Source organism: Pristis pectinata, chromosome 25 (assembly GCF_009764475.1).
Source record: "Pristis pectinata isolate sPriPec2 chromosome 25, sPriPec2.1.pri, whole genome shotgun sequence".
Lineage (NCBI taxonomy): Eukaryota > Metazoa > Chordata > Chondrichthyes > Rhinopristiformes > Pristidae > Pristis > Pristis pectinata.
In genome coordinates, this window is record NC_067429.1 from 15,806,753 (window position 1) to 15,831,372 (window position 24,620).

The 24,620-nt window shown below is 39.8% G+C and overlaps 2 protein-coding genes across 4 annotated transcripts in view; one reads left to right on the top strand and one right to left on the bottom strand.

Moving 5' to 3' along the window:
* LOC127583065 (abl interactor 1-like) overlaps positions 1–5,052 on the top strand; it is a 33,958-nt gene extending 28,906 nt beyond the window's left edge. For all 3 annotated transcript variants that reach the window (XM_052038789.1, XM_052038790.1, XM_052038791.1), the window contains one exon: positions 61–5,052. In XM_052038789.1, the coding sequence (XP_051894749.1) occupies positions 61–224 (164 nt within the window). In that variant the 3' untranslated portion in view covers positions 225–5,052. The remainder of the gene's footprint in view (positions 1–60) is intronic.
* Positions 5,053–8,495: 3,443 nt separating this feature from the next.
* Positions 8,496–24,620, bottom strand: part of si:ch1073-13h15.3 (all-trans-retinol 13,14-reductase) — a 68,684-nt gene continuing 52,559 nt past the window's right edge. The window contains exons 11-14 of the mRNA XM_052038394.1: positions 24,079–24,188; positions 16,666–16,832; positions 10,395–10,554; positions 8,496–8,641 (exon numbers count right to left, since the gene is read on the bottom strand). Coding sequence (XP_051894354.1) covers positions 8,496–8,641; positions 10,395–10,554; positions 16,666–16,832; positions 24,079–24,188 — 583 coding nt within the window. The remainder of the gene's footprint in view (positions 8,642–10,394; positions 10,555–16,665; positions 16,833–24,078; positions 24,189–24,620) is intronic.

A 24,620-nucleotide genomic window follows, 5' to 3' on the forward strand; every position in this document is an offset into this window, starting at 1 on the left:
CTTAAATGTTTTTTCTGCTTTTCCCCATCACCCCACCCCCCACCTTGCTCCGCACCTCAGTTGTTGCACTCTATGCCTACAAAAAAAACTGCGAAGAAGATTTGACTTTCGAAGAAGGAGAAATTATCTATGTCATCAATAAGAATGAAAATGGATGGTATGAAGGTGTCATCAATGGAATTACTGGATACTTTCCTGGAAACTATGTACAATCTATCGACTAACACAACTGGTCACAGGAAAGCCTTGCAGGAATCATCAGCAATTGGTGAACTAGTCATGTAAAAAATCCAAATGTTCAGTTTTCCATGTAAACTTCCCTAGAAGGAGCATTAGTGTTCTTTTTATTTTGTGGGCAAGGTTGATACTTCTTAAATTTTGTAGCTGACTGACGTCATACAAATTACAAAAACCACTTAGCCCATTGAAGCTTGTTTGCTGTTCCATTCTCAAATGCTTCTGTTTTCGAAGCATGAGATAATCTTCGAAAGGTGCAGAGTGATTATAAACCCTTAGCCAATAGCAACCTCAAAGTAACTAGGGCACTAGACTGAGCCATCCCTTCTCTTCTAAGGACAAAGGTCCACAGAGTTTGTACAAAATGCCAAGGTGTGATGTCGCCTGTTTATTCTATGTCTATAAATTCAGGTCTGCAAATGTTAAAAGAGAGAAATCCTCAGTCACTTATTCCTACAAAATATATTGAAGAAATGAAGTTTTCTGCCTTTAAGTATAATAATTGGAAGTGTTAGAATGGGCCATCATAACACAGATATCCTAAATTAAGTTTAATTTAATAAAGGCTGAATGTAGTGACGTTGTCATTGCAAGCTGGAGTAGAAGTGATTGGAAATTCTCCTGCCAATCATGCTTAATTGACAAGAGCTGTAAGTGACCAAGTTGGATTTTATGTTCATAATTTATATGTTACTATTTTCCACTTATCATAACTTTCTGGAGAAATTACCCTGCTCTTATCAGGAGAAGATGGTGACATTTCTGAATAAATTGACTTTGCTGTATATGATGTCTGTGAGCTTTACTCTTCATCCAACCAGTTGATTGGCTGTCATAGTATTGTCATCGAATGTTCCATATAATAAAAACATATACAACGGCAATATCAGTGATAAATCAAGGTTAAATATTCCTACATAGTTCCTCACCTTATGGAAATTTTTGTATCTAGCACATATTAAAGAAAATAAGATACTTGTATTTATATAGTGCCTTTCACAACTTCAGGATGTCCAAAACACTTTATATCCAATGATCTGTTTTTTGAAGTGTAGTCAATGTTGCAACGCAAGAACCAAGACAGAAAATTTGCATACTCCAAGATCCAAAAGTAACAATGACAGATAAAACCAGATAACCTGTTATATAGGTGTTGGTAGAGAGATACATTTTGGTTCATGCCCTAGTATTCTGCGGTTGCTATTGGATTAAGTTTACACTTGTTCTACTACAATTGTATCCGGGAGAACTCATCAACATTTTTTAACAAAGGTATGGGATCCACTTTTATCTGAGTGGGTTCAGTACCTTACCTGAAGTATACTTATCTTCCCAATGTAGCAATCTGTCAATACCGTGCTAGAGATTTCAATCTGAACTATGTGCTCAGTTGTCAGAAATGTGACTTGAACCTATAACATAGTCATAGAGTCATAGAGAGATACAGCACAGAAACAGGCCCTTTGGCCTACCTAGTCCATGCCAGCCATCAATCACCCATTTGCATTAAAACTACATTAATCCCATTTTTTTATTCTCCCCATCAACTCTCCCCAAAATTCTACCACGCACTAGTAACTTTCATTTTTCCAATAGAGTAACATTTATTTTCTTGAACTGCCTCTTTTATTATTATCTGAACACAGCATTTGGTTATTGCTGGAAAGCTTGACACTTATTGTCCATTCCTAATTGGCCCTAAACTAAGTGCCTTCAAGCTCCACTACTTAATAACATCATGATTGATCCGATTATGTCCTTAGCTCTGCATTCCCGTCCATTTGCAGTCACCTTTCACCCCCTGATTTATCAAGAATCTGTCTACCTCTGCCTTCAAAGTATTCAAAGACTCTGTTTCCACCACCCTTTGAGGAATTGGATGCTTAAGGCTCATGACCCTCTGGGAGAAAATATCTCATTTACTTTTTCTCTTAAATTCATTGCTTTTCTGTCTGAAAAGGACGACCCATTATTCTTAAGCAATGGCCCCCTGGTTCTAGACTCTCCCACAAGATGAAACATTCTTTCTACATTCACCGTGTCAAGACCCATCAGGATGTTATAGGTTTAAGTCAAGTCCCCTCTCACTCTCCTAAGTTTCAGCAGATAACATTTGACTGGTCTAGATTCACATATAGACTACGTAAGGTTGACAGGTATCTTTCCCAAAAGGACATCTGATGGTTTTTTTATGACAATCAAAATGGTTGCAATTGCTAATATCAACATCTTATAGCTTATTCATTTCATTAGTTGAATTTAAGTTCTCCAGCTGCTGTGTGGGAGTCCAACTCAAGTCCAAGTCAACAGGTTCAGATCCAGTAATTTAGCTGCTCTGCTACCATATGTCTGGCTAAGAGCTCTTGTTTATCATAAAGATAAAAGAGTTGCCAACATCTTGAATTTCTGGAAGAAAGGAACTGAACTTGTTCCACTTTTAGCGCAGCTTCAATGTATGAAAATCAGTGCAGAATTACACAGTTTTTATCAAAGGAAATGATGGCACCATCAAAGTAGAACAATTTCAGTAAGTGTTAATTCAAGGAGAAGCCAGTTGCTGATGTAGATTTATGACAGCAAGTCTACAGTCTTCCACACATAATGGTAACTTTCAGTGGTTCAAAAGTGAAAGCTTTGACATCCACTTAATTCCCTTGATTCTGAAAAGAACAAATATTCACCTTGGAAGGAAATGTGGTCCAAAATTTTTCAATGCTATTTTTGCATACTGGATGGTAAGAGGAGCAACTGTTGCAAAAAGTTACAAAAAAAATCAAATTCTTAATTTGCAATACAAAATTATCTAAGTACATATCCTATTTTTAATCTATCATGATTATTTTACTAAAGTTATAACTTTTAATATGTTCTTTAATTAATAAATAAATATTCAAAAATATTGTATTGCATTAGCTGTCAGTTTTAATGCATTGCCAGTATTGGATAAAGTGTGTTTGGCCTTAATACTCCTGCTAAACAGTGTTTATTCAGGAGCTGCTGAGTTCAAATACTTTTAATGTTATGGCTGCCTCTCCAGCACCAATGATGATTCTATTTTTTTTGCATTTTATCTTCAATATCTACTTTTTCTTTCAATTATCAAATTTCTTCTCACATTTGTACATTTACTGTGAGTTTAATGCCATTGCTATTGAGCAGTTAAGAGAAGGATGCTTTGGCTGGATTGCATATTGTGGCACCATTATTATGTGCCAGAATGGAAGTGATAGGATAATTCTCTGTCATTCATGTCTGGACATTGTGCAGCACTGTAAGTGAGTGGTTTGATTTTATGAACAAAAAATGTCTGGCTTGAGTTCAATCTATTTTTACACACATCCAGTCGCAGTCTGATCTCGCCCTGTTTTAAAATAGACTGTATACTGTGGTGTGTAGTCTGATCTCACTTTCTGGCTTGCCAGTGCCCTTACCTCTTGGATGGCCCAGGCCCTGAAAACCATGCCCCCTCCACCCCGAGTTCTCCAACCGCCTGATTGTCTAAGCCCCTGTCCTACAGGGGGCACATGAACGAATGGCTGTTGGTCCACTGTGAAATGAACCTTTACTACACCCTTTTGGATGCACTTCACTTCCTAGGCCTCTGTGTGCTTTGCATGTTGCTCTGTTTGGTTCCTAATGTGTGACAAGGTGCAACAATTGTCAACTGATACTTTTGTGTTTCTGTTAGGAGAAAGGCACATTTCTTTCCAGTGCAAACTAAAATGTGAATCACCTTTCTTTCCATGTTCTTGGTCGCATTTACTTTTTTATTCTTACTGTACACCTGGTGAAAGATGTGAACAGAATTTAGCTTTTTTATATGTGGAACTAAGGTTTAAGGCCAACAGTTACTGTTGGTATTCTTACTGTGATTGAATACTGAACACTGCTGTGGAAGACTCACTGTTTTAACTTAAAGATTAATCTTTGTTAGCCAAAATAATAGATAACAGAATATTTTATCATCGTGTCAATCATTTGCTAGCTGAAAATTGACAATTATAATTTCTGATTTGTATAGTAAAAATATTATATTTTGTATATTTGGTTAGCTCACTGAAAAATTACTTTGCACTTTTTAAAATAACATATGCAAAATACTATTTTCTGAAAATACAATTAGATGAATGAGCTATTCCTTATTTCATGGTGTGCTTCAAAATAATTGCGACAAATGAAATTGAGGGGAGATTTAATGGAGGTGCATAAGGGAATGATGGTGATAGTGAGGACCTTTTTCCATCAGCAGAGAGGTCTTTAATCAGGGGCCATAGCTTTAAGTAAATTGGCAGAAGGATTAGTGGGGAAATATTTTATTCAACAAGTAGTATGGATGTGGAATTTACTGCTTTGAAGGGTGGTGGAGAAAGTCACCCTCACCACATTTAGAAAGTATCAGGAACAAGAGATGTGAAGTGAAATTAAACTTGTGGAACAACATGGACATAACGAGTTGAAAGGCCTCTTTCTGGGCTATTTCTAATTATGCTGCAGTAATACAGCTCTGTTCCTGCAGCGATTTGTGTAGAGTAATGGCTGGGTGGAACCAGGGAGCTTGGGTCCTCCAGTAATTGTTAGAACTTTAAGGCTGCTAGTATATATAGATATGTCGATAATATGTGTGTTATTAATGTGCCCCTTCAAAAGTGGTCAGAGCTAAGTATCTGTGCATACCCCTGTGGCTGTCAAAGGGGCAAATGTTTCAACAATACAGCTTCTAAGATCTTCCCTTTTGTTGAGCTAATAGATAATGTTGTAACATTTTAATGGTATCAAAGATTCATATTTTTTAGAAATTGAAATAAAGTAAATGTGATTCTGCCAATACAATTTGCAGTGTTTACCTTCATGTTACACAAAACACCCGGTATGGGGCAAAAATGTTTCCTTCTGTCCTGTAAATGTTATGATTCGATGAACATGCTAGAAGTAATGATGTTACCCACCAATAACAACAACAACTGCAGGGTGTCCCAAAGACCTTTCGAGGAATATAATGAATAATGGCTCAGATCATACTTGCGTGTGAGCAGTAATTCATTGGAAACCAGCTGATAAGTCTCCTGTTTGGTCTTCAGCACATTTCTGACTTCTACATCTGTGCATAGATATGAGCTTGAGATTGGATAGTGGTTCAACTGATCTCATTGTTCTGCTGCTCAACTCAGTACCAAGGTCAATGGTGAAACACTGATATCCCAAGCTGAAGGCCCAGACATACTTAGTATCTTGGCCCTTAATTTTATATCAGAGACAGTTGAGAACGTACCAAGGTTCCATTTGCTTATTGACCTGGAGTTAAAAGGTAAGTGCAGGTAAATGATTGATTTATTTTGTGTTTTCTTAATGTAGTAAGTATATCTGTTTTTATGGTGCCTTGTTACTTCCTCTTTCAAGATAAAACCGACAACTGCAGTACTAATAATTTCCTGACAGTGGCAATGCAGAGCTATTATAAATCTCAGCACAACGATTATAGAGAGAAACTAGAATCCTAAAATGCATCCCGTTTTGCTTATTTCATCATAAAATTAAGTTGAAGGATTAATTATATACTGCACAGTCATTGACAAACCTTCCAATAAAATATCTGTAGAGATCTTAGTTGTGATATTTGCAAAATTTACTAGGAATTTACAAGAGGTAATTTTGGATGTTAAAACATAGATTATAAGTGTATTACTAAAAATGAATGTTAATACATTGAATAAAAATAATGTAAATGAATAATGAATTTTCTTTGGATAATTAGTTATACAACCTTGTTAAACTTACAAGTTTTAATACATAGAGTTTGCTCCCTCATTACCTCTATATTCCAAAACAGAGTTCACATTTTACACCAGATGGCAGCCTAGAAATGACTTTTACTTCTTCTGAGGGAGTTCCTCAGGACTGGGGATGACTCCTTTCCACTCTGGTTCTGTGAATTCTTATGTGAGCAATGATGCCTTGAGGTATTGTTCCATGTCTCAGAAACATACAGGAGAACAGCAATCATTGGTATTTGGTCCATTATGTATTTTGTGCAAGTTCTGAGGACATAATTTTCAAACAAATTTTTCATCAGATGGCCAATTGGCTGTGCTGATGTGTTGAAGGTAATGGTGAATCTCATTATGATATCATTTTTTTTTGTCAAATACATTTATCAGAAATCTAGTCCAGTCATTGAGAGTACAGCAGACAGTGCTTTCAAAGGCAGAAGATGTTTGAACTTTAAATTTTCTGATATTCCAAAGATTTTCTAGTCAATACTGAGGTCAGGATATTAATGCATTGTCAACTATCTCACAGATAACTGACAAGAACACTTTATAATCATAAATAAAACAAAGATGGTGAAAATATTGATAGGTTAGACATGATCAGTAGAAAGAGAAACAGAATCAACAATCTGACATGTTGATTCTTCTCTCCTCACAGACCCTGCCTGACCTCTTGAGTACTTTCAGCATCTCATGGTTTTATTTTTAGATTTCCAGCATTTGCAGTATTGACTTTTGCATTACTTTATTGTTATGGACCAATGGACACCTTATCTTCATTGTTCAAGTTTCATCAACCTCTGTGTGGTGAATCTGGGCATCATTTGCTTCAGTTACTGCCTCTGCCTGCTATGGGAGTCATTGGACTGAGACTGATGTTAGACAGAGTTTAGAACATCGCAATCTCCTTTACAGTGGCCACAATGTTAGCAAAAAAAAGGTACAGAAAATCATGAACTGGATGTTTTGGTCAACCAGCTCTGACTTAAACTCAGGAGAGAACAGGAGCTGTTATCCTTCCAAATTCATGTTTCCAACTGGTACATCTGAGTTCATCCAACAACGGGAATCCAAGTGCATTGCATGGCTGTCTCTTGCACTGTCTTAAGGCAGCATGGACTATTCAAAAGAATGAAATGCTGAACATATTATTCTGTGGTTTAAACCATCCTACAGTGGGCTCTTAACCAATGGAAAGAGTTTACCTTGAGAATCTCATTTTGATTTTTGGGTTCTGGAGTGAACAGAACTTCCAGAGCACAGTGGTGGTGAACAGTTAAATTAACCGGCTGCCTAACCCACAGGCTTAGACTATCCAGAGAAGTGGTTTCAGATTCCAGCAGGGCAGCTGTGAAATTTTAAATTCAGTCAATAATCAGGCAGCTAGTAGAAGTGATGACCACCCAAAAACCATGAGATACCCCTAGAACCCCCATCTGGCCCATGAATGTCCTTCAGTGGAGAAAACTTGCACTCCTTAACTGCCTGGTTTTATGTAACTCCACCCCATGTGGTTGAGTGTTAAGTCGGGGGATCGAGTTTAAGAGCTGCGAAGTGATGATGCAGCTTTACAAAACTCTGGTTAGGCTGCACTTAGACTACTGTGTCCAGTTCTGGTCGCCTCATTATAGGAAGGATGTGGAGGAGTTGGAAAGGGTGCAGAGGAGATTTACCAGGATGCTGCCTGGATTAGAGAGTATGGATTATGAGGAGAGACTAAAGGAGCTGGGGCTGTTCTCATTGGAGAGGAGGAGGATGAGGGGAGACATGATGAGGTATACAAGATATTGAGAGGAATAAATAGAGTGGACAGCCAGCGCCTCTTTCTCAGGGCGCCAATGCTCAAAACAAGAGGACATGGCTTTAAGGTATTGGGTGGGAAGTTCAAGGGAGATGTCAGAGGGAGGTTTTTCACCCAGAGAGTGGTTGGTGCATGGAATGTGCTGCCTGGGGTGGTGGTGGAGGCTGATACATTGGACAAGTTCAAGAGATTGTTTGATAAGCATATGGAGGAATTTAAGTTAGAGGGATATGTGGGAGGAAGGGGTTAGATAGTCTTAGGTGTGGTTTAAAGGTCAGCATGACATGGTGGGCCAAAGGGCCTGTATTGTGCTGTGTTGTTCTATGGTTCTATGGTTCTATGGTAAAATGCCCTCTGAAGTACACACTCAGTTGTTCGTCATCACCTCTCAGGAGCAATCAGCGATGAGCTACAAGTGTTGACCTTGCCACCGATGCCTAGATCACAAAAAGTGAATAATTAAAACAAAACCCTTTGGCTCCAGTCTTGACATTGGTTTTCTGTGTGCTCGACTGGCAAGAAAATTCATAAACTGTATGCCAAAAGAGAAAGTGGCAGCAAAACAATTGAGAATGAAGAGACAGTAACAACTTAGACACAACTTTGAACCAAGCATCCTATATTTTGCAATGCAGAGTGCCATAGAAATATGTGGGAGTAGAGCATTGATAACTCCTGCTGTAAGAGTTTCACATCACTTTTTTATGTTCTTTCTTCTTAAGTCTCCTTTTAAGAAGAATAAGATCCAGATACACAATTCGCCCTAAAATGGCAGAGGCACAGATGAGGCCTCCATGCATCGCTCCAGCTACCCCATTAGAAAAAACGTCCTGACCTGCAAGAAAGTTCAACAAGATAAGTGGATGGGTTGCAGTTCTAGAAATAAAGGAATCAGGGCCTGAAAAACTGCTTGTGATGATTTTGGAATTTGTATTAGTTATTTTTAGACCATCTAAAATCTTAAACATGTTGTAACCATGGAGATTGCTGTGGAAGATTTTTGACATGGCTTAACTATTGTTTCTTAAATTTTTGTGAGTTTGAACATAGCAGGTCAATAATTAAGGCCCAAACCTCAAAAATAATTGGGAGTTTGACTCCTCTTGATAATCTCCAAGACTAGACATCCCAGGCATAGACAAGTAAAATATAAATTGCTCACTACCTGTCTCAGCTCTGGTAGAAGTTTTGAACATCTTCACTAAAATTTGTTCACAGCTGAGACAAACTAGTTTCATTAGATCAAAAAGTAAAAAAATTGAAAGAGAAAATGCTGGGGATACTCAACATTTGCAGCTTTTTTACTTTTTGATTTGATGAAACTAGTTTGTCTCAGCTGTGAACAAATTGTAGTGAAGATGTTCAGAACTTCTACCAGAGCTGAGACAGGTAGTGAGCAACTTATATTTTACTTGTCTATGTCTGGGATATCTAGTCTTGCCAAGTATTACTTGTGTGGGACAGAAGGTACGAAAGGGAAAATATAAGTGGCAAAATATAATGGGATTCTTCTACTTCATGCTTCCAGGCAGCTCAGTGCACTGAGTTCTGAGACACAAATGACTCACTTATATTTTCTCATCACAGAGCAACTGTAGTGCCATTCCTGAGATTCAATCAAAAAACTATATTGTGTAAGCTGTGATGGTCAAGGTAATAAAGGGAAGCAGCCATAGAACAAAGGTCACACCTGATATTCAGCCAGAGAAAGTATATTAGGTAAGTGGGTGGTGGGTCTGGGCAGAGAAATGACACTGTCCTGATAATGCAGGTTGACGAATTACCGTCTGGTCAGTGTTGCCAATGGCCCTTGAGGCCTTGATCTCTGCTGTTGCCGGCAGCTCTAAGCACAGGAAGAACTACAGTGTGAGAAGGAGAGCACTTGACTGTTATACCATAACCATAAGACATTGGAGAAGAATTAGGCCATCCAGCCCAATGAGTCTGCTCCACCATTCAATCATGGCTGATTTATTTTTCAACCCCATTCTCCCACCTTCTCCCTGTAATGCTTAAACCTTTTACCATTTGAGAACCTATCAGTACACCCAATGACTTCGCATCCACAGCCCTCTGTGGCATTGAATTCCACAGATTCACCACCATCTGGCTGAAGAAATTCCTTCTCATCTCAGTTTTAAAGGGATGTCCCTTTATTCTGAGGCTGATCCTAGACTCTCCTACTAATGGAAACATCCTCTCCACATCCACTCTATCCAGGACTTTCAGTATTTTGTAGGTTTCAATGAGATCACCCGTCAACATTCTGAAATCCATTGAGTACAGACCCAGAGCCATCAAATGCTACTCATACATTCCTTTCATTCCCGAGATCATTCTTGAGAACCTCCTCTGGACCTTCTCCAGGGCCAGCACATCTTTCCTTCAACACAGAGCCCAAAATTGTTCACTGTATTCCAATGCACTCTGACCAATGCCTTATAAAGCCTCAGCAGTACATCCTTGCTTTTATATTCGAGTTTATAATCCACTTAGATTTATTTTGGATTTTGTGTCTGCAAACACAGAGAGATAGTTACGTAACAAACTCTCTTTCTTGACTAACATAGACTCAGTGGAATACTTACCAGTGAGGTAAAGGTTTTTCACAGGAGTTTTTGCTCTGATAGAGGCAACAACGTCAGGAGTGAACCGAGCGAGGTCCTGGTTGATCCCATACATCTCCCCACGAGGAGCAGCCAGGTAGTATTGATTAGTGAGGGGGGTTGCAGCTTTGAAGTATTCAATCTAGGATTTTCACATTAAACAATTACATTTCATTGATATGACTGTATTGGCTTTCATTACCAAACAACCCTGTTAAAATGATGTCACATTATGATCATACTGGGCAGCACAGTGATTCAGCGAGTAGAGCTGCTGCTTCACAGCTCCAGTGACCCAGGTTTAGTCCTCATATCTGGTGCCGGCTGTATGGATTTTGCATAATCTCCCCGTGATTCCATAGGTTTCCTCCAGATGCTTTTGTTTTCTCCCACATACCAAAGACCTATGGGATGGTAGGTAAATTGGCCACTGTAAATTGCCCCTAGTGTGTAAAGGGGTAGTAGAATCTGGGAGGAGTTGATGGGAGTGTGGGGAGAATAAAATGGAATAAGTATGGGATTAATATAAATGGGTGCTTAATAGGACTCAATGGGTTAAAGGTCCTGTTTCTATGCTCTATGGCTCTATGACAATTGGTCAGGCTGAAAAAATATTAAGAATTTTGGTTAACAGTATTTACTCTTTGAGGAGGTATTCTCCGTTGAGTAATCATTTTGAAAGATCATTTACTTGAGGACAGAAGAAGGTGCTGTGCTGATGTAAACTAGTTCCTTTCCATGACTTCCTTTCAAAGGCAAATTGATTGGAATGCGCAAAGGGCTGCACGATTATTCTCAACACTGGTGCCCCACAAGGCTGCGTCCTCAGCCCTCTGCTCTACTCCCTATACACTCATGACTGTGTGGCCAGATTCTGCTCTAACTCCATCTACAAGTTTGCAGGTGATACCACCGTTGTAGGCTGTATCTCAAACAGTGATGAGTCGGAGTACAGGAAGGAGATAGAGAGCTTAGTGGAAAGACCCAGAAGTCTTGGTACATGTAGGTACCAATGACATAGGTAGAAAAAGAGAAGAGGTCCTGAAGGAGGAATACAAGGAGTTAGAAAGAAAGTTGAGAAGTAGGACCTCTAAGGTGGTAATTTCTGGATTACTACCTGCGCCACGTGCTAACAGAAGTAAGAATAGAAAGATCTGGCAGATGAATGAGTGGCTGAGTGACTCGTGCAGGGGGTAGGACTTCAGATTTCTGGATCATTGGGACCTTTTTTGGGGGAGGCATGACCTATTCACTAAGGATGGGTTACACCTAAACTCCAAAGGGTCCAATATCCTGGTGGGAATGTTTAATTTAGCTGTTGGGGAGGGTTTAAACTAACCTGGCAGGGGGATGGAAACCAGGATGTTAGGATACAAGATGTTAGGGTAAGGGAGGAGGTTTATAGAAACAAGTCCAAGACAGTGTGCAGTGAGGATGGCAAGAAGGACAGGCAGGTGAAAAGTCAGGATAATTTGCTGAACAATAGAAGTACAACAAAATCAGTAGCAGATACTGGACTAAATGTACTATATTTAAATGCACGTAGCATTAGGAATAAGGTAGATGACCTAGTGGCACAACAACAGATTAATAAATACGACATTGTGGCAATCACTGAGTCATGGCTTTATGATGGATGTGATTGGGAACTAAATGTCCAGGGGTACACAGTGTATAGGAAGGATAGGCGGGTAGGCAGAGGGGGTGGTGTGGCCATGATGGTTAGTAATGATATAAGATCAATAGAAAGGAAGGACATTGGGTCAGAAGAAGTGGAATCCTTATGGGTGGAGCTAAGAAATAGAAAGGGTAAAAGGACAGTAGTAGCAGTTATATATAGGCCCCCTAATAGCAGTCAGCAAGTGGATGATAAGTTGCAGTTAGAAATAGAAAAAGCGTGTCATAGTAACAATGTTAAGATAATTATGGGAGATTTTAACATGAAGGTGGACTGGGAAATCCAGCAAGGCAGTAGATCTCAGGAGAGTGAGTTTGTGGAATGTCTACAGGACAGCTTTTTGGAGCAACTTGTTGATGAGCCCACCAGGGGATCGGCTGTTTTGGATTGGGTGCTGCGTAACGAACTGGAGGTGATTAGGGAACTAAAGGTAAAGGAACCATTAGGAACTAGTGATCACAATATGATTGAATTCAGTTTCAAATTTGAGAAGGAGAAGCTGATAACTGGTGTATCGATATTTCAGTGGAACAAAGGAAATTACAATGGTATGAGAGAGGAACTGGCCCAAATTGATTTGAAGAGTAAGCTAGCTGGAGGGACGGCAGAACAGAAATGGATGGAATTTCTACAAGAAATAAGGAAAATGAAGGATAGATAGATTCCAAGAAAAAAGGTTTTGAATGGAAAAAAGACACAAATGTGGATAACGAGAGAGGTGAAGACTAAAATAACAGCAAAAGGGAGGGCATACAAGGAAGCAAAAATTATTGGGAAAACAGAAGACTGGGAAACTTTTAAAAACCTGCAGAAAGAAACTAAGAAGGTCATTAGGAAGAAAAGATGAATTATGAAAGAAAGTTGGCAGATAACATTCAAAAGGATACTAAGAGTTTTTTTTAAATATATAAGGAGTAAAAGATAGACACGGGTTGATATAGGACCAATTGATAATGGTGCGGGAGAGATTATAATGGATGATAAAGAGATGGCAGAGGAACTAAATGAGTATTTTGCATTGGTCTTCACTGTGGAGGACATCAGCAATATACCAGATAGTCAGGGGTCCCAAGGGATGGAACTGAGTTCAGTTAAGATTACTAGAGAGAAGGTGCTAGGAAATCTAAATGGACTAAAGACTGATAAGTCTCCCGGACCGGATGAGGTGCATCCCCGGGTTCTGAAGGAAGTGGCTTTAGAGATTGCGGAGGGACTGGTGATAATTTTCCAGGAATCGATAGGAATCGGAGGACTGGAGGGTCGCAAATGTAGTTCTGCTGTATAAGAAAGGTGGGAGGCAGCATAAAGGAAATTACAGACCTATTAGTCTGACATCGGTGGTGGGAAAGTTATTAGAATCGATCCTCAAGGATGAGGTTATGGAATACCTAGAGGTGCAAGGCAAGATAGGGCCAAGCCAACATGGTTTCGTGAAGGGAAGATCCTGCCTGACCAACCTATTGGAGTTTTTTTGAGGAAATCTCAGGCAGGGTGGATAAGGGAGAGGCGGTAGATGTTGTGTATTTAGACTTTCAAAGGGCCTTCGACAAGGAGCCGCACAAGAGACTGATTAATAAGATGAGAGGTCATGGAATTACAGGTAGGATAATAGAATGGGTGGAGATTTGGCTGGTTGGCAGAAAGCAAAGGGTGGGAATAAAAGGATCCTGTTCTGGTTGGCTACCAGTTACTAGTGGTGTTCTGCAGGGGTCGGTGTTGGGGCCGCTTCTTTTTACTCTGTAAATTAATGATTTGGATGATGGAGTAAATGGTTTTGTGGCTAAGTTTTCAGATGACACCAAGATAGGTGGAGGAGTAGGGAGTATTGAGGAGACAGGAAGGTTGCAGAGAGACCTAGATAGTTTAGGAGAATGGGCAAGGAAATGGCAGATGAGATTCAATGTTGAGAAATGTGCACTTGTACACTTTGGAAACAGAAATAAACAGGCAGATTATTATCTAGAAGGGGAGATAATTCAAAGTACAGAAGTACAAAGGGACTTGGGGGTACTCGTGCAGGATACCTTAAAGGTTAACCACCAGGTCAGATTGGCAGTAAGGAAATCGAATGCTATGTTGGCATTCATTTTGAGAGGTACAGTGTATAAAAGTAAGGAAGTGTTGATGAGGATCTATGGGGCACGAGTGAGGCCTCATTTGGAATACTGTGCACAGTTTTGGGCCCCATACATTAGGAAGGACGTGCTGATGTTGGAGAGACACACAAAACCTAATGAAAACATTGTAGAGCCAAGGATCCAGTGCAGATGAGGAAGTAAAATAAATTGGTATTAGTAAAAACAAGTACTATTAGAGAAGATACTGAACCTGAAAACTGATAAATCCCAAGGATCTGAGAATCTACATCCCAGAGTTTTGAAGGAGGTGACGTTGGACATGATGATGCTCTGGCTGTCAATTTCCAAAGTTCTGTAGATTCTGGAATTTTCTCAGAACTGGGGTGGGGTGGGATGGGATGGGGGGGAGAGTGGAGGGTTTACAGTTATCAAAGCAGAGCTGGGTGGAGGAGTAAGGAGTAAGACAAAAGCCTTTGTGGAGGTAGGTTAAAACAGATCAGGTGATAAGGAGCATGACCATAAGCAAGGGAATTTGAAGAAAAGGGGAAGTAAGCACGATAATGGGAAACAACGAGGGAGTAGTTCAACTGAAGTTGGAAAATTGCAAAGTACCAGGACAGAAGATAAGATCTTGTTTTTCTGGTTTACATTGGATCTCACTACAGCAATGGAGGAAGCCACAGACAGACAGGTCAGAAACGGGAGTGAGATGAGAATAAAAGTGGCATGTGACAGGAAGCTCAGGGTCACCCCTGCAGACTAAGCACAAGTGCTCCCACAGAGTCATCACCTAATCTGTATTTGGTTTCTCCGATGCAGTGGAGGCCACACTGTGAACATCAAATGCAGTGGAAGAAGTGCAAGTGAATTGCTGCTCACTTAATAGTTGTTTTGGACTCCTGGACGGTGGGAAGGGTAGAGGTGAATGGACTGGAGGTGTATCTCCTCCATTGGCATTGGAAGATGTCACGGTATGGGGACTGGTGGATGGGGATGGAAGAGTGGATCAGGGAGTCACAAAGTGAGCAGTCCCTGCAAAATGCAGAAAGGGGAGGAGAGGGGAAGATGTGACTGGTGGTGGGATCATGTTGGAGCTGGAGGATAATGCGTTGAACGTGAAGGCTGGTGGGATTGAAGGTGAGTACCAGGGGAACTGTCCTGGGGAGCGAGTGCAAACAGACATGCAGGAAATAGGGGAAATGCAGTTGAGGAAAGGTGGTGGAATTGTGTGTGAAAGCAGTAATGAAAAAAATCACTTCAAAATCCTTCTACTTTAGAGAGAAATACAAAAAGAATAGTGGTTAAGTCACTGGACTTGAAATTCAAGCCCCTGCACAGTTGATCTGAAAATGTCCAAATCCCACCACAATAGTGTGGGGAATTTAAGTTTCTAGGCTAGAATGCTGATATTAGTAATGATCAGTGAGTGTAAAGAGCAATTCCTTTACTCTAAGGGTGTAAATCTTTGGATTCTTTAGAACGTAGAACAGTATGGCACAGGAACAGGCCTTTGTGTTTGTGCCAAGCATAATGTCATATTAAACTAATCCCTTCTGCCTGCACATAATCCATATCCCTCCATTCCCTGGACATCCATATGCTTATCTAAAAGCCTCTTGAATGTTGCGACCGTATCTGCTTCCACTACCACCCCTGGCAGCGCGTTCTAGGCACCTACCTCTCTCTGTGTAAAAACACTTGCCCCACACATCTTCTTTAAACTTTCTCTTTCTTGCTTTAGAGCTATACCCACTAGTATTCCACATTACTACCCTGGGAGAAAGATTCTGGCTATCTACCCTATCCATGCCTCTCATAATTTTATAAACTTCTATCAGGTGTCCTCTCAGACTCCGATGTTCCAGAGAAAACAAACCAAGTTTGTCCAACCTCTCCTTATAACTATTACCCTCTAATCCAGGCAGCATCCTGGTAAACCTCTTCTGAACCCTCTCCAAAGCCTCCACATCCTTCCTGTAATGGGTGACCAGAACTGCACGCATACTCCAAGTGATGCCTAATCAAACATTTATACAACTGCATCATGACTTCCTGACTCTTAGACTCTATGCCCCTAGCAATGAAGGCAAGCATGGAGTGTTGAGATGCTCAGTAAGGGGTATGGAGACATAATGGCTGGGTTACTGGACAAGCATCCAGAAGTCATGGACCACTGGTAGATATGAGTTTGAATCCTGCCAATGCAATGTCCAAGTCGAGTTCATTGTCATATGCAGCTGGGGTACTTAAAATTAAAGCCATTAAATGAATCTGGATCAGTCTTAAAACTACCAGATGATTGTGCAATCCTATCCAGTTCATTAATATCCTGGTCTGGTCTATATGTGACTCCAGACTCTCTGACATGATTGACTCTTAACTGCACCTAAATATTGCAGCACGGTCATTCAATTCAGCAGACAATGAGATCTGAACAATCAATACTGGCCTTGCCAGCAACAAGCTAAAAAGAAAGGAATCATGGGTTTAATGATACCTTATCCTTCAGCTGCGGAAATAAATCTATGGCCCAGTCTAATAGTTTCCTGGCAATGCCCATCTTCCACTTTTCATAATCCGCTCCTCTATTCTTTACTTTTCTGTCCTTCCATTCTTCAAACCACTCGTAGCGAGCCATGGTCAGAATAGTCATACATGAATTTCCTGACAATCAGAAACATGTGCAGTTATTCTCTAGATAGTTTGTGAAGACCAAAAGTTTAAACGTGTCACTATAGTCTGCAGATATTTTCATCTCTGCATACCGCAGAGAGATTAGTAAATCAAATCAAGCCTAGTTACTAACTGTTCTCCTTAACACAGACTGTAAGTAACAACATTCTCAGTTGAAAAGTAAAATACAACCAAAATGTTTTAATGCTTGTGTGACCTTTTTGACAATTGTTCTTTCTCTCTTCAGTTTGCCTTCCAATAATTGGGTACTGACAAATTAGGGTCTGAATTGCTTCACAATTCCATCAATTAATCGCCTTTTGATCGATCATAAAGCCCAGGTGCTTTCATTTGCATTGTTAGTGTGAGAAAATCTCTTACCCTTGAATGTGTACCTCAAGTAACATTGAATCACCTTTTGAACTGGGATGGATTAAAATATAAAGAAAAAGATGATAGTTTGGCAAATGGTGCCATAGTGCATAAACAAATGTTAGGATGTCCGAAAATGTTCACATGTTTGGTGCCTGCTGTCATGCCTCTGCAATGACAATGATATCAAATCTGTTTACATCTACTAGTGCTGTTACTCTATTACAAATACTGTGGCTTCAGATACAACACCTTTGTAATAAAATAGACAAATTAACAACACAAATACTTGTAAACAGATATGATATAATTACTATTGCAAAGCATAACTCAGGGTGACAAGGCTGGGAGCTGAATATCCAGGGATATTTGATATTTAAGAAGGATGGGATCAAAGGAATGAAATGATGTTGTTTGTAAAAGATGAAATCAGTGCAAAGGTGAGAAAGGATACTGCCTCAGAAAATCAACACGTAGAACTAGTGTTCATGGAGCTCAGAAGCACCAAGAGGCAGAAACCATTAGTGGGGGATGTCCATAGGCTTCCAAAGAGTTGTGGCAATAAAGGGGAATGAGTCAAACAAAAATAATAGAGATGCAAATAACATGAGTACTGCAGTAATCATGGGTGACTTTAATCTAACTATGGACTGGTCAAACCAAGTTAGAAAAAATACTGTGGAGGTTGAATTCCTGGACTGTTTCTCTTTTTTTCAGACCACTAAATTGAGAAGCCAACTAATGAGCAGGCCCTCCTGGATTGGATACTGTGCAATGAGAAGGAGTTAGTTAAAAACCTTGCTGTGTGAGATCCTTTAAGAGAGAGTGAACATATCACAATAGAGTTCCTCATTAAATTGGAAAGCTAATCTGAAACTAGGATCCTACATCTTAACAAAAGAAAATATAAAGATATGAACAGTGAGTTGGCTAGATAGATTAGGGACTTCCATTGAAAGTCATGATGGTGGACAGACAATGGCTAACATTTAAGGAACAATGCTGGAACTGCTTTTTTTAACATTCGGTTTTGTTCATTTCATTTCATTCCAGGGGACCGGAAGACACATATAGACCAGATCAGGATATTAGTGAACTGGATGGGATTGCACAACAATCTGGCAGTTTTTAGGTTGATCCAGATTTATTCAAAAAGCAACACAAATATGGCTAACAAAACAATTTAAGAAAAGTGTTAGATCTGAAAAGGAATCATTTCAAGCTGCTAGAAAAAGTACCGAGCCTGAGGAATGAGAGTAACTTATAATTTAACTAAAAAGGGTCAAGGAATGGATTACTGAAATAAAAATAGATTTAGAGAGTAAAGGAGTATAAAAGCAGATGGTAAAATCTTCTATAAGTATACAAAAAGAAGGAAGATGTGTGAAAACAAACAAAAATCCCTTACCACAGGAGAACTTATAATGGTGGACAAAGAAATGGAAGTGCAATTAGGCAAAATCTCATCCAAAAACTTCATGGACAAACAACTTTCTAGAAATGCAAGAGAAGTACGAGTAGAATTAAAAGGAGGATTTAAAGGAAATTAATAATAGTAAATAAAAACGTGCTGGAGAAACTAGCAGAACTGAAAGCCAATAAATTGCCAGGGCCTGATAATTTGCATTCCGGAGTACTAAAAGAGATAGGAGTGGAAATAATGGAATGCATATTGTCATCTTCCAAAAACTGGAGGGCAGCCAGTGTAACTGCTGTATTAAAAAGGAGAGAAAACATGGAACTACAGGCAAGTTAGCTTACATCAGTGGTAGGGAAAATGCTGGAGTGTATAATGAAAGATGAGCTAACAGATCATTGAGAAAATATAAATATAAATTCGATGAAATGAACATGGACTTATGAAAGGCAGGTATTGTTTGACACACCCAATGGAGGCTTTTGAGAATATAACTGGTAGAATTACTAAGAAAGAACAATGCAGTATATTGAGATTTTCAGAAGGACTTACATAAAGACCTACATAACAAGTAAGTGTGCAAAATTAAAACACATGAGATTATGGATTATATAATTGTAATTATATAAGACTCTTGCAAATTTCTATAGATGAATGGTGGAGAGCATTCAGACTGGTTCCATCACTGCCTGGTATGGAGGCTCCAATGCGCAAGATCAAAAGAGGCTGCAGAGGGTTGTAGGCTCAGCCAGCTCCATCACGGGCACAACCTTCCCCACCATTAAGGACGTCTTCAAGAGACGGTGCCTCAAGAAGGTGTCATCCATCACTAAGGACCCTCACCACCGGGATGTGCCCTTCTTCACATTACTACCATTGGGGAAGAGGTGCAGAGCCTGAAGACCCAAACTCAGTGTTTCAGGAACAGCTTCTTCCCCTCTACCATCAGATTTCTGAACAGTCGATGAACCCACGAACACTGCCACATTATTCCTCTTTTGCACTATTTATTTATTTTTATAACTTTTATGTCTTGCACTGTACTGCTGCCACAATACAACAAATTTCACAACATATGTCAGTGATAATAATCCTGATTCTGATTCTGATTCTGATTCTCTATGAATTAAAAACTGGTTGACAGACAGAAAACAGAAACTAGTAATAAATGGTCTTTTTTGGGGTGGCATGCAGTGACCATTGAGGTACCACAGTGAGTGTGCTTAATATTTCTAAGTTTGCCAACAGCACAACATTGGGTGGGATAGCGAGACCTGAGGAGGATGCAAAGAGGCTTCAAGACGATTTAGATATTTTGAGTGATTGGACAAATATGTAGCAGATGCAGTAAAACATGAATAAATCTGGAAGTATTGACATGGGTAAGAAGAAAAGAAATGCAGAGTATTAGTTAAATGGTGAGAGATTGGGAAATGTTGATATTCTTGTACACCAGTCATTGAAAGTAAACATGCAAGTGTAGCTGATTGTTTTAAGAAGGCAAATAGTATATTGGCTGTCATTGCAAGAGATTTTGAGTAGGAGACCACACCTGAAATATTGTGTGCAGTTTTGGTCTCCTTACCTAAGAAAGATTACACTTGCTATTGAGGGAGTGTAACGAAGGTTCACCAAACTGATTTCTGGGTTGGCAGGACTGTCACTTGTTGGGAAATTGGGCTGACTAAGCTGATACTCATTAGAATTTTGAAGAATGAGAGGAGATCTAATAGAAACATACAAAATACTGACAGAGCTTGAAAGACTAAATGCTGGGCAGTTGCTTCCCCTAGCTGGAGATGTCTAGAACCAGCCATCACAGTCACAGGTTATGAGGCAAGTCATTTAGGACTGAGATGAGGAAACATTCCTTCACTATGAGAGTGATAAACCTGTGGAATTCTCTACCATAGAAGGCTATGGACACTGTCACTGAGTTTATTTAAGGAGGAAATAGACAGATACTAAAGGCATCAAGGGGTATAGGGAGACTGTAGGAATGTGGCATTAAGGTAATGGATAAGCCATGATCATATTGAAGGGTGGAGCAAGCTCAAATGGGCGAACAATCTTTTCCTGTTCTTATTTTTCCATGTTTGCAGCTACTATACATTGATTTTATCTACTTTTCAAAGAGAGAGCCTGCTGAAATTTCAGTTGTGTAAATCAAAATGCAAACTTTGAGGTCCTGTTGTGAATGGTAATGTTAATGACTCTAAAACCATAGGGTGCTTTATAATAACAGCAGGCTAACAAATATTTAATGATGTGATTTGTTCCCAGAGTTTCTGCAGAATATTTACTGGTGCCCGTCTTCATTTTCTTTTATTTTGTCCTTTCTTTGGATATGGATGTTGCTGGCAGGGCCAGCATTTATTGGTCCATCCCTAATTGACCTTGAGAAGGTGGTGGTGAGTTGCCTTCTTAAAACTTTGAAACTCTACTGATGAAGATACACCCATAATGCTGTAGGGAGGGAAATTCATGATTTATCCCCTGCAACAATGAAGGAACAGCGACTTATTTCCTAGTCAGAATGGCGTGCGAGTTGGAGATCAACATGTGGGCAGTAGTGTTTTGGTGTACCCAAAGCCATTGTTCTTCTTGTTGGTAGAGGTTATTTGGGAGGTGTTGTTGGAGTGGCCTAAGAGGTTGATGCATCAGTGCTGGGGGGAATGAAATATATACGGTGGTGGATGGAGGTACCAATCAAGCAGGTTGCTTTGCCTGGTGGTGTCAAACATTTTGAATGTTGTTGGACCTGCACTCATCCAGGAGAGGATTCCATCACAGAACTGTATTGTGTCTTGTGGATGGTGGAAGACTTTTAGGTGTCAGGAGGTGAGTCACTGTCAGGACATTGATGGTGCCAAGGTCAATGATCTTAAAGCCATTGAGTGTTAATTGGAAGTGATTAATCTCTCTCTTGTTAGAGATGGTCATTGCCTGGTGCTTATGTGCTGCCAATGTTACTTGCCACTTAATGGCCCATGCCTGAATGTTATTTAGGCCTTGCTGCATGTAGACATGGGCTGCTTCAGTTGCTGAGGAGTTGTGAATGGAATTAAACATTGTGGAATTATTAACAATCAACTTCACTTGTAACCTTCTATGGAGAGAAGGTCCAGGAACGTTTGGGCCCAGTCTCTTCTCCGAGGAACTCCTGGGGATGGGGTAATTAACCTCCAGCCATCTTCCTTTGTGCAAGGTATGACTCAGACAACTGGAGTACTTTTTCCTCCACACCATTGCCTTGAGTTTTACCAGGTCTCTTTGATCTCACAAGTGGTAATATGCAAGCTTGATGTCAAGGCAGTAACTCTCACCTTACCTCTGGAATTCAGTTCTTTGCTCCATGTTTAGGCCAAGGCTGTTATGAGGTCTGGAACTGAGTGGTCTTGGTGAAACCCTAACAAGGCACTGGTGAGCAGAGTATTGATGAATAAGTGCTACTTGATAACACTGTTGATGACAGTTTCTGTCACTTTGTTCATAATTGAGAGTAGACTGATTAAGCAGTAACTAGTTGAATTGGATATGTTCTTTTTTTTTGATCAGGATGTACCTGGTCAATGTGCTACGGATCCCAGAGTTGTACTTGTACTGGAACAGCTTGGTTTGAGTGTGGCTAGTCCTGGAGTGCAAGTCTTCAGTACTGGAGCTGGGGTGGTGTCTTGCCCCATCACATGTGCTGTTCCCAGTGCCCTTTGCCATTTCTTTATATCACAAGTGAATATATTGGCTAAAGATTGGCTACCGTAATGCTGGGAATCTCAGGAGAAAGCCTTCTTGGCTCATTCACTGTGACTGTTCTGATTATCATTTTGTCATAAAGGTACTTTGCATAAATGTACACAAATTATTTTAGAAATAAAAATGTAGATATTTTTGCAAATTCTCATTTCAATTTCAACAGTACAATTGGCTATGTACATAAACTATCAACACTCTACTTGCTATGTTCTGCACGTGTCCCATTCATACACCACACTCTTCTTTTGATGGGGGTGCATAAAAATTGATTCGCCTCAGTGAAGTAATTCTGTAACAGAACCATGTGGATCCAAAGATCACAGGTTTGAGCTCCAGACTGTGAGGAAGCATCTGATATCAGCCCAGATGCCTGTGGATTTCCACATTTGGCCTCAAAAGCTCTACACCATGGAAAAATTCAGCCCAAGTTTCTGCTCTTCATTCCTAGCCCACACACTCAATGCATAAATGGAATGTTGAAATCTCTCCAATTTGCAACTGTGGTCACCTGAAGCAAGTTGTGGAAAATCAAATAATTCAATGTTCAATGCACAAATATAAAGGAGGCATCACAGACACACATACTGCTGCTTTTTCTGTTTCAATGACATAAATGCTATATTATTGTTGCAATTTTCTGTTTCAATGACATAAATGCTATATTATTGTTGCTATTCTACATGCACAAGAGTCATACAAAACAAGGATGGTGTTATCTGTTTATGTTCATGGTTAATGTAGACGAAGGATAAAACCATACTCTCCATCCAGCTACCTGTGGCATGGAAGTGGGCCAAAGGTGCCAAGATGCAGGAAATTCAGTATAACAGATAATTGGGAGAAACCCTGCTCACATTGCTCAGCTTGGAGAAGGTGGGCCAAGTCTATCATCATGGAGACTCACCAGACAACCCAGACTGGGGCCACAGAGGGAGCTCCAATCTCTTTTCTGGGGAGTGGCTCAGCAGCTACTAGTTAGGTTGTTTATACACACGGCTCTTCTCCCACACTCCTCCCACCAACTGACTGACTTTGCCCTGCAGATGTAGGATGGCCTTCCCTTCTGTTGGATCTGCTGTGAGGATACAGCTCACTGTGATACCCTCCATGATCATAATTGTTGACTCAATTTGTAGGTCTCTCTGCAGTTGTGGCCCAAGAGATGACCAGAGATCAGTAAACAAGCAACATGGTATACAAATTGGATACTATTTATTGCTGCAGATGGGGTTTGATATTAAACAATTCACACAACAGATACTAAGTTCAGATTGACCTTTTTTCTGAAGCTTTGTGTGGCAAGAAGACATTGTACAATTAAAGATATCACTGCCAGGTCAGTGCAAACTTTCCCAAAGGGAAGCCATGCAACAGGGAGAAAAGGAAAAATTAGTTTTGAATCAGCATAAATCTTTGTAATTGTGTGAAAGCTTCCTTAAACATTGTGCCTTGAAAGAACTACAACAGCCTAAATGTAGCCGATAAGAATTTTACAAGCACATCAAGTTAGTCTCATGTTCTGGGAGACTAGATGTCTCTTTGCACTATGGACATGCACCGGAAAGGCATGCCTATGTGTGTATCCTTTAAAAAACTTAATTATTTAGTTATTAAATACTTAATTATTGATTATTTAATTGGTCTCATGCTCTGTTTGTCTGCCCAACTCCCTCAACACACATTGCTGGTAATTACCTGGATGTCGTTCCTGCCAGGTGAAATCCTTGGCAGATGGAAAGGTAATAAATAACATCGGGATAGTTTTGATAAATTCTTCCTTGCTTGCAGAAATGGTGTGGTTCATTCTGAAACATGAAACTCAGGAATAGAAACAATCAAACCTTTCATCCTTTACATTTAATCATTTTTAGAATAGCTTTGGAAATGTTTTTGATTTCAGGAAAGGTAGTTCCACTGATTTTCGATGTGAACAGTTAGAGGACTGACACATGGTTATACCTTCTCTGAAGCAGAAAGCAGCAGATATTGGAAATCTGAATCAAAAATAGTGAATGACAGAAATGTTCAACAGGCCAGGCAGCGTCTGTGGAGAGGGACACAAAGAATGTTTCAGGTCATTGCCCTTTTATCAGAACCAGAAAAGTGAGAAAACAGGTGTATTTTAAGTGGCAGAGAGGGGGAAAGGTGGAGAGAACAAAGGGAATATTTGTGTTGGAGTGATTTCCAAAGCTATGTGGGTAATGGAATTGTTTTGGTGAATGAGGGCATTAGATAGA